Source organism: Cyprinodon variegatus, unplaced genomic scaffold (genome assembly GCF_000732505.1).
Source record: "Cyprinodon variegatus isolate N-32 unplaced genomic scaffold, C_variegatus-1.0 Scaffold777, whole genome shotgun sequence".
In the NCBI taxonomy this organism is placed as follows: domain Eukaryota; kingdom Metazoa; phylum Chordata; class Actinopteri; order Cyprinodontiformes; family Cyprinodontidae; genus Cyprinodon; species Cyprinodon variegatus.
Window position 1 is genome coordinate 369,688 of NW_015151230.1, and position 14,198 is coordinate 383,885.

A 14,198-nucleotide genomic window follows, 5' to 3' on the forward strand; every position below is an offset into this window, starting at 1 on the left:
AATCAATCTGACTGGATGATCTGGTGAACTGGAAAGTGACCTGAGATGACATGATGTGAATTGGAGCTATAGAAATAAACTGAATAGAATAGAACATAAAGCAGCCACATGTATTTGTTTTTTGTCTCATCTTCTGTGTATTGAAAAAAAAACACTTCCTTGTTCCTGATTCCTCTTCAGAGCCCCCTTTCTCATTCCTACCCCATTTAACGTTTTTATTCCACCTTCATGTTGCCTCCTACTTGTTTACATCTGAGTTTCTATATTTTGTGGCAATAAATAAAAGAAAAGGACTCCTCAATGAAGCTACTGATAAACAAACATCTCCAAATTCCTGCCATTCATTCCTTCTGTGTTAAACTATTCTGTTGAGCTTTTGATGATTGCTTTGGCAAACTATTTGAAAATGAATCTTTGTTTCCAAACACTTCAGTAAAATTAGCAGAACAGAACTAAATGCAGCTTTAAAGCTTCTTTTATAACGCGAACTGATGAGTGAAAACTTAAACACATCCAGCTATTTAACTATTTCCTTGGTGGTTGAAGACAGAACCGCCCGACAACAACTTATTCCCTCATCATAATGAAACACAAACACTAAAGGAGACTGAAAGGACAGACAATATGATAGTCAGAATAAAAAGTATCTCATTTTCTTTCAAGCTACGAAATCAACATTTATGTAGAAAAAAAAAAGAATATCTATATCCCGGTGAACCTTAATTGATTATTAAGGAAAACAAAACAGTTCTCCATGCTTGAGGTCTGATGAAGACTGTGTCCCAATATGGAAGAAAATTATACTGAAGAAAATTATCCTGCAAAAAAAAAAAATCAGCTGAAAAAAATTCCAGAGCAAATGTTTGACCTTTTGTTGAACTGAAGCCGAAGCTATGCTACGCTACGCTTCTATCCAATGAAATGAGCCCATTTGGTCATGTGACACAACAGTTGGGCATAGCTTTGTTCCCGACTAAATGAAGCTGAATCAGGATTTTTTCTTCTTAAATAGATCTTGTCAGGGTTTGGTTGAGGTTTGGAGGACCCACATGCAGAGGCGAGGAGCCAGAGGTGAGTTCTCGTAGTTTTGATAGAGTTCACACATGCAACAGACACAGGAATCCAAAAACCCAAAATAAAAATGCAGAACAAACCAGAACCATGGAGACATCAGGGAAATATGGACAATGAGCCAGAAAAGCACGAGGAGCCACTGAGGAACGGCACAGGGAGAGTATATATGGGAGACTGAACTAAGACTGGACTAATGAGCTGATTGGGAGCAGGTGAGAACAGAGGATCCTAGAAGGGAGCGAGGAAAAAGGAGACCAACACCAGGTTGCCCTCTGTTGTTGGGCTTGGTTGCCCAACAACAGAGGGCAACAGAGGGCAACCAAGAAAAAGCCAAGAACTCAAATACATCCAGAAACTACAACAAAACAGGAATTAATCCAAAAAAACTAGAAAACAAAGAAAAATCGGGATCAAAATGAAACTGATACTCAAAGAAACCTTAACAGAACCAAAACCGAAACACACATGATTAGAAAACGTCAGGTAGCTGCTAATAGACAGCCATTAGAGTTTTCCATCTAATGGTTCTGGGTGAAATAACTGATCCGATCACAGATAATGCAGCACCTCCGTCTGCTATTCATTTTTATTTTTCTGACCAAATGATCTCATTTCATTGGCCAGAAGCAGATCGACTGCATCTGGTGTAGATTGCTCTTTCTTGGGTCAACAAAATCAGTCGAATTTTTGCAGCTGAATTTTCACCAGATAAAAATTCAGTGTTTTAAATTCAGAGCTAAAAAAAAGTCAGATTCCAATGAGACGTTTTTCTTCCTTATCCCTCAGCATCAGCTCCTCTCCTCCCTGCTTGTTGTCTCCATAGTCTTCTTCATTCCTCAGACTCTTACTATACTGCTATATGGGTCACCTATGACATCTTATATGGTGCTTCTGCTCTTACCTGATTAATGTGCTTCATATTAAGCTCTTCTGTGTGTGGAGAGCTGGGTCTAACCAGCTGGTCTCCCTCTGTGTCGTCATTAAACAGCCTTTGCTTTCTAAAACCATTATTCTTTGTGTCTCGCACAGATATGTGTGTTCTGCTAATTACAGTGTGAGTTTAACAAACATACGATGCTAGCTTTTTTTGCTTACAGTAATGCAAATCTGAGCTGCTATTTGTTGCCATTTATTAAATGTGTAAATACAGAAAGCATTTGCTGCTGACTGGAACAGAAACATGCCTGCAAGGCGACACAGACCTTGTTAAGTCTATAATTTAGTTAGGAATAAAAATCACATCACAGACCATAAATAATCATCTCATAATGTTAAGTGATTAAAGACAGCTCCATTCAGTACCGTGGATGGTGTGTTAAAATTCATTCATCCTCAATGTTTTTAGGCAGAACTCTGTGTCCTGCTCTACCAGAAGCATACAGGACGAACTCCACGCAGGGAGATTTAGGAAATGTGGGGCCCTGAGCAAAGACAGGCAGGGGCCCCTCTGAATGGAGAAGGCAACACATAAACAGCCCCATTCTCCAGATAGAGAAATGTTAATAGAATAGACATCCATTATCTGTTCTAGGTTGTGTCCCTCTCTTCTTGTCCCTTTTCTTCTTGTTTTCCTCTCTATGTTTTGTACTCAGCTGACTTTTCATGCTGTCTCTAAAGGAATGAAAGATTTTTTCCAAGCACTAAGCTCACTTAGCTGATTGCTCCTTCCTGTGTTTCCAAAAAGGCCAAAGTAAATAACCCAGTCCTTCTTTTCACTGTAGACAAGCCATGATCTGCTTATCTGTTCTCCATTTTTCATTTGGATGAAATAATAGCTGCATGAATCATGACAGCAGACAAGATAGAGGAGAGCAGGAGGCGGGGTTACCAATCTACTCGCTCTGGAGAGCAGAGTTCGCTGCTTTTAGATGTTGTCTCCAAAGTCTCCAGTAGCAGAAAAAAGTCTCTAGATTTGGCGCTAGGAGCTTTTTAGAAATCAAAGTGCTAGAGGGGTCTGAAAAGTGGCTAAATATAGCGACTAAAGCGCTAAGTTGGCAACACTGCTCTTTGCATGGTTTGTTTTCAAATGGTTTGCTGCTGTCTGTTTGGACCTTTCTGAACATGTGCAGCAAATGGACTGATCCAATATGGTGGACACTGAAGGGGGGGGGCTGAGACACACTAAATATTATCAGCGTTCTGATGGCATTTTAGCCAAAGGATTTTATCAAAAACATAATTAATGTGGAAAAATAAGGAATAGTTGTATTAACCATACATGGAAACAGAGTTTTATGGGGCCCCCAGGAACTTGGGGCCCTAAGCAGCTGCCTAGTATTTCCTGATGGTAAATCCGCCCCTGACTCCACGCAGTTTTGGCTCTGAAAACAAGCCGCCCTGCAGGAAAGCACATCACAGGCCTTGTTAAAATAAAAAACAAACACAGTTATTTCTAAAACCCAACTAAAATGTTCTGTCCGCTTTTCTGCTGCTTTCAGAGGCTTGAAAACCACTTCAACAGCTCAGAGTGGCTCTAAATTTCACTTAATATCGAACCTGGTAGAAGTGATAGGTAGCCTCGATTGCACACTTACAAACCCTTAACTCAAAATGCCACCGACAAAATAGGTAATCCAGCCTCAGGAGGATAAATGTGTTTGCTGAATCTTTCGATGGTGGGTATCAATCGGAGACAGGATATGAAGATATGAGGTATTGCTGTATGCAAAGCTGGCATTTGGACTTTAAAGCTAAGTGGATGTTAAAGCTTACTGGCTGCACTGGAAGAGCACTTTTTAACGCAGTTTTTGCAGATAGATGGGTTTATGCCAGAGGCTGATTGGTTAAGCTATACAGAATGTCAGGAGATGGGGGGGCTAGTTTAATTCTACTTAAACATGTCACCCATCACACTCAAACACAGAGTTTAGGCGTAGATGGGGGTTGCAGGATGTGTTTTTTATAGAGGTTAAATCAAGGTGACATTTAAATCTCTAGAATTAGGGTGAGCTCTGAATCACAGGCAGCCCGACTTATTATAGGTAAAAAAACAAACAAAAAACACTTTACACTGCAAAGACGATCTAGAAAATTATTAAAGTTATTATTAACCCTTAATTTGAGTATGTAAATATAACAGCCTGCTGTCTAAAGCTGTGTGGTAACTTCTATATTTTTCATTTTAAAAACGCTGGAAAAATGATCTAGAAATAAGTAAAAATTTCATAGATTAAGTGTCTTTACCCTTAAATTGAGTCGATAAATGACATGATTTGCCAATAGAATGAGTATTTTTACTCTTTAAATAAGATATTTAGATAAAATGCACTTGAAATAAGACCAAAACAGACAAGACATTGGAAAAGTTTCACTTTCCTCCTCAATTCAAGATAAAATGCTTTTATTTTAAGAAAAAATGACTTAATCAGATGAATTTTATTTTGAAGTGCAGATGTAATAATATGCAGTGACATACTGAAATTTTTCCTTTCTCTATATTAAAACAACAGCCTTCAGTATAGTTTGTGAAGAACAAGAACAAATTATTGGATTATTATTAAATATAAGTAATCATTTTTTTAACCTGTAGAAATCTGCAAAGCGCATCGACAACCAAAGACTGTTAGAGTCTCTCTCTATCTGCACAACAGTTTATCAAGTTTGTAGTTGTGATGTTAAAACTGAGCAGAATATCAGTATGCACTGTATTTAGATTTCAGAAAGCTGCAGATATTACAGGAAAACTTTGACCTTTCTGATTCACTGCCAGCCCACCGCGGCTGAACTGTTGCTGCAACAAGCACTCTCTCTCCAGCAATACCCTCCGTCCATTTAACGACTTTCCCAGCAGAAAGCCTATCTCTGTTCCTCTTCCTAGTGGTGCACAGCTGCTGCTCTACTCTGAGTCTGCAGCTCAATCTGCTGCCTGTCTCCCTTCCGGGTTTCCGATTCTTTCTCTCTGCAATCCAGCAGCTGATGTGTTTTTCTGGCACAATGGATGCTTCATTTGTTTCTTTCCTTTTACTGTGAGCAATTTTCTATTTTTTTCCCACCCAATCTGTAGCACGCCTGCCAAAGACTGAGGTAGGGAGGATGTAGCATTTCCTAACTGGATTGTAACATAGCAAACTGGTTTTGGTTTGGTATTTGAAAACAGCAGGTTGAGAAAAGGTCGCACCCTTAAGAGAAACTAGAACCATATTGAAAGCTGCAGTTTTTAACACCCTGCACTAGACTCTAAGCAATCAACTATGGGGATTTGTTACACACAGAAAATGGAGGGGAATTTACCATTAAACAATACCAGGCAGCTGCCCATAAAACTGTTTCCATGTATGGTTAATACAACTATTCCTTATTTTTCCACATTAATTATGTTTTTGATAAAAATCCTTTGGCTAAAATGCCATCAGAACGCTGATAATATTAAGTGTGTCTCAGCCACCCCCCCTTCAGTGTCCACCATATTGGATCAGTCCATTTGCTGCACATGTTCAGAAAGGTCCAAACAGACAGCAGCAAACCATTTGAAAACAAACCATGCAAAGAGCAGTGTTGCCAACTTAGCGCTTTAGTCGCTATATTTAGCCACTTTTCAGACCCCTCTAGCACTTTGATTTCTAAAAAGCTCCTAGCGCCAAATCTAGAGACTTTTTTCTGCTACTGGAGACTTTGGAGACAACATCTAAAAGCAGCGAACTCTGCTCTCCAGAGCGAGTAGATTGGTAACCCCGCCTCCTGCTCTCCTCTATCTTGTCTGCTGTCATGATTCATGCAGCTATTATTTCATCCAAATGAAAAATGGAGAACAGATAAGCAGATCATGGCTTGTCTACAGTGAAAAGAAGGACTGGGTTATTTACTTTGGCCTTTTTGGAAACACAGGAAGGAGCAATCAGCTAAGTGAGCTTAGTGCTTGGAAAAAATCTTTCATTCCTTTAGAGACAGCATGAAAAGTCAGCTGAGTACAAAACATAGAGAGGAAAACAAGAAGAAAAGGGACAAGAAGAGAGGGACACAACCTAGAACAGATAATGGATGTCTATTCTATTAACATTTCTCTGTCTTTGCCTAGGGCTCCAGATTTCCTAAATCCGCCCCTGCACAGAAACAAAGTGTTTTTTCAGCTGTTAATACTGCAAATCAGAATTTTTAACAGGGCAGTGGCTTGACAGGTCAATAAGGTCCATGACAACATGACGACAAACCTGGAGAAAACAGCCATCTTTGTTAAAAGGTTTTAGCAGCTCTGAGGTTACTTCTGTCACATTAGGTGTGCGCTCCTTTTCCGAACAGAACGGTCGGTATTCTGCCTGTTTAGGTTTCCGTTTATCCAGACGCAGCAGGTATTCAGGTGTGGCTTTGCTGGGATGAAAAAGTTCAGCCAACAAAAGCTGTGATTGTGTTTGGACATGTTAGTAATCACTCATCCCTTCTGTGTTAATGTGCTGCATGCAGGGCTCCTCCCAGCCGTGTCAAATGGAACCCATGTCATTGTCCCTCTGGTGGAGGAGCTGGAGGACGGCCGCTGGGAGGCCGCCATCGTCAAGCAGGAGGACAGGAAGTTAAGGCTGTCGGTGAATTCCCCACCCACCGCTGTCATCGGCAGATACCAGCTCACTATAGTGACAAATAGTGCTAATGGAAGGGACACTTCTGCACACGATCCTGCCAATGACATCTACCTGCTGTTCAACCCTTGGTGTGAAGGTAACCTGAGACCTTTTGGGACATTAGATGATAACATGCAGCATGGTTTAAACAATACTTAGAAATCATATCAAGCATATCTTTTCTCCTTTACTCTGATAATCTTAAATTGGTCAGTTAGTCAGTTGATATTTAGAAGTTGTGTGAGCAGTAGAAGCAGAGTAGTCTGTGGCAGCATCATGCTGTGGGGATGCTTCAGTTTAATATAAACATACTATTTTATGAGTGTTACAGCAGAAGCAGGGGTGGAATATGTCAACATGTAGGAGACACAACACGCTGATTTGATCAAATTAGACTAAAATGCTGAATTTTCTCACCTATATGAAAAAAAATGGTAAAAATGGTAGCAACAGGCTGCAGATTTATCTGAATACATCATAAAACATGTCAGTGGCAGTATTAAGAAATGGGGATGCTTTTTAAGCAAAAACACAGAAAATACACAATAGATAAAATATAAAATACAATAAAATCTTTTGATAGTAATTTCTAGCTAACCTGCAAACAGGATGAATCGGGTTCTTAATGTAGGTTGAATTGAAGGACAAAGTTCATTCCTCCTGCTGCGTTCACACCAAACGCAGCAACATTGCGTCTGCTGCTTCCTTTTTGCTGCTTGTACCAGTTTAGCATCTCTGCTGCTCTAGCTGTGCGGCGGTAAAGTGGGTCTGATGCGCGGTGGGCGGAGCTATCCTATCCTTTCTTTGCCTTGCAGCTATATTTGCTGTGATCAGTGGGAATAAAGTAGTTTTAATATGTTTTCAAGTGGGAAAATCCACCTTAAAACTTCATCAGTGCAGTCAGTTCATCCAGATTACCATCCTGCCTTCATATATTATTTCTGTCGGAGCCGCTCAGACCCCCACATACCAGCGGTGCGCCGACAGTAGGAATCCCATTCAACAGCAGCCTCTGGCTGGCTCGCCTCCTGCCGCAGCGGCTGGAAGCGGTTTTCATGTATGTAATCCAAACTGCAGGCAGCAGGATAATAAAAGCCAACATATTCTGCCGGCAGGTTTCTACATTTGAAGTTAATTTAGGCGTTAATAAACTGTTTCAGAGGAGTGATCATAGCGCTCTGCATCAGCAGTGCTGCGTCTGACTCCCTGCCAGCTCCCAGATCAGCTTCTCTGATTGGTTGATGCGGCGCGTCCAGCAGCTAAAGTTCCATTTTTCCATCTCGAGCAGCAGCTGTATTTACAGCGTGTTGCGTGCGTCAGATGCTTAAACACTCCCGACGCGCTGCTTCAGCTGCTCAGACGCGCTGCGCCTGCTGCTCAGAACGCGCCGCAGGACATTTTGCTGCGCCTTGACGGGCGCCAACCATTGACTTTGCAACTAGCTGCTCCTGCTGCTCCTGCTGCATTTAGTGTGAACGCAGCTTCAGTCTTCCAGGTCATTCTCATTCCAAAAAAAGTTAGTAATCAATCCTCTGGACTTTGTTACCAAGTTTGAAGACGTTTCTCTTCCATCCAGGAAGCTTTTTCAATTCAAAATGTCAGAAATAGCGTTTAGTTCCAGGTTTTATCCAGCAGCCCAACAAAGCCTGGTTTTAGTTTAGAAAACATGCAAATCATGAGTCCACCTCCTCTGTCTGACCAACCTTAAACAGAGGGGGCTCAGATTTCAGCTTTCAAACACCTCCAATGCAGCCATAGAGTTGATTCCTTCCCGCTATCATCGCAGCTCCAACCCCTTCACAGGAGAGCGGAGGACCCCCCCTATTCAGCCAGGCCAACTATTCCCTTTAACGACCCCCCTTTCAGAGACATAGACAGGTATGGGGCATTGCAGGCTAACAAAGAAGCCAAACGACCCCCCTTTCAGAGGCATAGACAGGTATGGGGCATTGCAGGCTAACAAAGAAGCCAAATGACCCCCATTCCAAAGGGGGGGACCTGCGCTTCAGATTTAATTTGCATGTTTTCTAAACTAAAACCAGGCTTTGTTGGGCTGCTGGATAAAAACCTGGAACTAAACGCTATTTCTGACATTTGGAATTGAAAAATCTTCTTGGATGGAAGAGAAACGTCTTTAAACTTGAAAACAAAGTCCAGTGGATTGATTTTTACGTTTTTTGGAAAGAGTTCATTGCTTAGACCTAAATACTCTTCATCATTCATCCTTTTCCTTTAACTTCACAAATATGCAACTATTTGTGCTTTTGTATTTCCTCACTACCATTACCATTCGGAACTTTAGAAAATTTAAAATGTGAAATCATACAACAACTGTAAGAAACCTAAAGAATGAGAATCTTGGATTCACCAACCACAATCATGGGTCAACTATTGACCTGTCTTTCTCAACAAAGAATGTAAGCAGAGATAATTGCAAAATTAGCCCTAACCCTAACTCATTAAAGACATTCTATGGTTTATCAGGGATGTTTGTGCTACACTAGAGCATCTCACAAGATTTCCATCTCATAACAGCCACAGCATAACATTTTCCAACAAATATGTAGGAGGCAGAGATTTATGCTTAATGTATGCATGATTACGACATCCGTTTGCCAGTGGTTGCAGCTAAATGCTTACAGGCTGGATGAGCATAAAATAAAGCATCCTCACAATGAAGAGAAAGCCTTAAATCAAACACAAATGAATGCTCAAACCTGCCAGCCACCATAAGGAAGTGATTACAGCATAACTTCCAGGCCAAATAGTTTAACTAAATGACTACATGAATGTTATATTTTGATGGGTTAACTGTTATTGACTGGTTTGCTAGATGACCCCGTGTTCATGGACTCAGAAGAGGAGAGGAAGGAGTACGTCCTAAATGATGTGGGACAGATCTATTACGGCACGCAGCATCAGATTGGAGCGAGGACGTGGGACTACGGACAGGTGAGAGGGCTGTACCAGTATCAGTGGTCGGTGGATGGAAAAGCCAAAGTTAACTCCTGTTCCGTGCTGCTCCCAGTTTGATGACGGGATCCTCGCTGCTTGCCTCTTCGTGCTGGAAAAGAGTCAAACTCCAAACTCTGGTTGGGGAGACCCAATCAATGTGGCCCGAATCATCTCAGCCATGGTGAGAAAGCAGCTCCTCTCTGCACCCTCTTCTTTTATTCTTAAAACATTCCAAAAACACCATAAAACACCAACCATTATGAAAGGTTTTATCTGGAAATCCTGCTTTTAGTGGTCTATATAGGCTTCCTTAGTATTTAGTAGCTTCATCTGGTCTGTTCCTGTTTGGCTGTGACTCCATCCTGGAGAGAAATATCAGCTGTGCTGCTGCCATCAACACCTTTGTTTCTAGATGTTGGAGCTTGGCCTGTTTTCCAGTGTAGTCCTGTTTCTCTGACTGTGACTAACTGGATGTGCTCTCTTCATCCTCTGACATGGGAGCTGGCTCGGAGCTCGTCTGCCTGGCTGTGTGTTTCCTGGACGGGGCCGCCTGTGGAGCTGGTTGACAGTTGCCTTTTGTATCTATGCTTCTTTTTCTATGTCTGCTTCTGTCTCCTTGAACCCCAGTGGGCCTCAGCAGATGGCCGCTCACACTGAGCCTGGTTCTGCTGGAGGTTTCTTCCTGTTCAAAGGGAGTTTTTCCTCTCCACTGTCGCTACAAGCATGCTTAGTGTGAGGGATTGCTGAAGAGTCAATGAGTCGATGCAATCAGCTGGTTTTCCTTAGATAGAAAACTTTGAATCAATCTGACTGGATGATCTGGTTGAACTGGAAAGTGACCTGAGATGACATGATGTGAATTGGAGCTATAGAAATAAACTGAATAGAATGTATTATGCTATGCTTTAAAATAGTACTTATTGAAAAGAGCCTGATTAGAACTGACAGAGAAACGACTGCAGCCTTCTTTTTACGGCCAACAGGCCGTCTAACATTGAAACATCAACACTATAAAAGGAAAACAATATAAAAACAGAATTCACTGGTGTTAAGGCAGGTTTTAGTTCTTTGCAGAGCTGAGTTTTAACAAGCAGCAGTGAATACCGGTGAGATTGAGTCCCTGCGGTTTGGAGAAGTTTTTCTCAGCCTTAGGAGAGATTTCCTCTTCAGAATTCTGTCTTCCTTTAAAGCAAGCTTGCCCAAGGGTTAGAAGATCCAAGCAGAAAGCACTTTTTAGCCTTTTCTCCTGCAGAGGCATTTCTCTGGATGTTCAAAATACTTTGATGTTTTTCACTTCTCTGCAGGTTAACTTTATTAATTCTCACTATTGGAATAACAAACCTATTTAAACCTCTTAGGGGAAGTTTTTGGATAGTCTTTATTCCACATTGGGGAAATATATCAATGGAATTCTGTATTTTTATATATCATATATGCTGGAATTCTGAGGATTGTCTTAATTTTTTTTGATTTTGGTGTCAGACCTGAGAATTAGTTTGGATTTAGATTTATTAATTATTTCTTCAGGGACAGTGTACATTAATAAGCATTCCAGCAAATGCACCAGAATTAGTCAAAAGGCTATTTTTCTTCTGTTCTGGACTGATTATCTACCTAAAAACGCAGCAGTAAGAATTTTTTTGAGTGAAAAATACAAATAGAAAAATAAATAAAAAACAGCTATAACTCTTCAAATCAGAAAATTCAAAATTCAGACTTTCAAATTTCAATTAATTAAATATCTTGAACACCTATAATTGTTTTGTATTCATTATTCATACTATATCCACATTCCAATGTCTTTAAAACCTTTTTTTCTCTGCATTGTGATGTTGGGTTATTAAAACATGCCTTAGATGAAAATCCCTGAATTTTGTATGATATATTAATAATCATATATTTACTTCAGTCTAATTCATATAAAAGAACTTGAGAATAAGAGTCACGTCAAAGCACTGCCTCTGGGACTGCAAACTAATCAAACACAGTGAAGAGCAAACCTGCAAATGATCACGGCTCTTAAGCTTTTATCTTTCTTCAATGATGCAGATGCTTCAGTGGTTGATGAGATCATGTCCTCTTTGTGTTCATGATTCTGTTATTCCGCTTTTCTGACTCTAAACTGTTTTGTTTCTGCATACTAAACAATTAAGCAATATTATTAAATTTACTCTGACAACAAAGTATGGCTTTTGTGAAGGTATTTGTTTCACTGCAGCGCTCTGTTCACATCTCAACTCAGTAACTGTAGATAATTCAGCTGCAGAGATTTGTTACTCAACAGTTTCCACTGTGTCCAAGAGCTGGGCCAAACTATAACAATCGCTGACTGACGCATCTCACTTAATTAGAGGCAACTATTGTTGCACTGATCAGCTTAATACCCGATACCTGGCTGTGCAGTATCGGCCGATACCATCTGATCTAAATTGCTGTGTGTGTATCTATGAAGAACTGCATCCTACTTGGATGTAACATAATCACCATCATGGCTTCATGTCAAGCTGCTGCCTGCCTTTGACTCTCGAATGGTATCGGTGTCCTATTGGTTGGTACTCGCTGATACCGATACCACCATTTTAGTGCTGGATCGGTATCCGTGCAAAACTAGATATAACCCCACCACCCCAACGACTCAGGATATTAAAGGTTGTTTAATCCCAAAGCAAACAATATGCATTCAGTCATTTTGCTATAGCAGTCTGGCTTTTGCTTCCTCACTTAAATCTACATATAGCTGCTCCCATTACACATTTAAATGCCCTTTCATCATCAGAAAGCAAAAGGAGTCTGAATATTTGACTTAATAGAGTCCAATAAAAGCAACACTGGTGACTGCAGCAACTTTTAAAGCTGTGTTGGTGGCATGACAAATAATCCTCCAAGTGAGCATTATTCTGGTCGGTATAACGGGTATACATCCAGTCCTGAAGGAAAACGGATTTTGATGTGTTTCAGACTTTATTTGAAAATCTAACAGCCAACTTTTTTTCAGCCAAATTGGACAGTTTTTTCCAACAAAGAAGCGGTATGAGTCGTTTTTAATCGCAGGAATTCTTGATTACCGAGTTTCTCTGGGGGAATTCATAGTATTCACTTCTCTCTTTATGTGAGCAATAATGTATAAGACTACGGCCACGTGTGGCTGCCATGGTTACTGCCAGAGACTTTCATTTGCCCCAAATATTGTAAAGTTCTATCAGTGCTGTGTCATCCGTATAACAAATTACTTTACAAGGAAATACATATTAGATTTGTGCAAAGAATTTTGTTTTTCAATTCTGGGAATCAAAATGTATGTTGGACTAGAAAAGCACTTGCAGACTGCAGACCTCTGCCAAGCAGAACTTTTGCATCAAATTGTGACCAAGAGCTAAAACTTGGATTGGATCAAAACCAAATTTTAATGAATTGTTCCTTGGAATGAGGCGCACCTTCGGTAAAAGATGTCCTTAAAATTCGTTCATGTTTTCAATTGATCTTTCTAACAAACCAAAAACGTTCCCTTTTAATGTGTTTACTTCTTCAGTAAAATACCTCAAGACCTTTTGGGTCCATTGCTGAGGCTGTCAATGCTAACTGCTGCCACCCTCTGGTTTAGTGGGGAACTGCTTGTTCCGCCAAATATCCCACTGTTCAGTTAAAATATGTGCTGTGTCCATCGCCAGAGGAACAAAATAATTCAATATTGTTATATTTATTATTATGTCCTCAAGTTCCAGCTACAAAGTACAGAGTAATGTTTCACACTTAGACATAATCTCTGCAAATTAAGGGTGAGAAAAAACAACATAAAACTACTTAAGTTTAGGTTTTCTGATTTTTTGCATTAATTTTTTTTTTTTTTTTGCAGAATATATATTTAAAATTTTTAATTTAGTCTTCTTTAAGGATTTAATACAGGAGGTTTGTCAGGGTCTAAAACTAGATGGTTTAAATACAACTAGATTAGATTTAATTGCTGCAGGTTTCATGTTGAAATCAGCTGACATCATTTATTTCTGCCCAATATTGAAGCGTGGTCTGCACTATGTTATTCCACGCCACAACGCCAGAGGGCCAATCAGGAACTAGCTAAGTTGTGGGTGTGTTGGGTGGCGTGTTTCTCTTCCGGTTACGGTCTACAGCAATGGCGACTGGACCAATGCGACCTGTCACTACCAGATCCGTCCCGCAAGCACGATCCCTCCTGCGCCATCAGCTCATTTGCGCATCCAGAATCCATCCAGATCATCCTTGATTTTATTTTGTTAAAAAGACCTTAATGACATTTTTCCCTCCCCAAAAATAGTAAACGTCCTAAAATATGAGTTAAAGGTTAACAATGTAAGGGATCCTACGCTACTACCTGGAGCCAACTTTTTGGCTTTGGATTTAAACATTTTATGTTTTTCTTTCGTGTTAGCATTATGATATACACTCACTGGCCACTTTATTAGGTACCCCATGCTAGTAACGGGTTGGACCCCCTTTTGCCTTCAGAACTGCCTCAATTCTTGGTGGCATAGATTCAACAAGGTGCTGGAAGCATTCCTCAGGGAGTTTGGTCCATATTGACATGATGACATCAAACAGTTACCGCAGTTTTGTCGGCTGAGGGTTCCTGATGCTAATCTC

The 14,198-nt window shown here is 40.4% G+C and overlaps 1 protein-coding gene across 1 annotated transcript in view; it reads left to right on the forward strand.

The window, feature by feature from the left end:
• Window positions 1–14,198, forward strand: part of tgm1 (transglutaminase 1) — a 52,950-nt gene that overhangs the window by 29,089 nt on the left and 9,663 nt on the right. Inside the window, exons 4-6 of the mRNA XM_015396133.1 lie at window positions 6,472–6,723; window positions 9,460–9,578; window positions 9,655–9,762. Of these exons, the coding sequence (XP_015251619.1) occupies window positions 6,472–6,723; window positions 9,460–9,578; window positions 9,655–9,762 (479 nt within the window). The remainder of the gene's footprint in view (window positions 1–6,471; window positions 6,724–9,459; window positions 9,579–9,654; window positions 9,763–14,198) is intronic.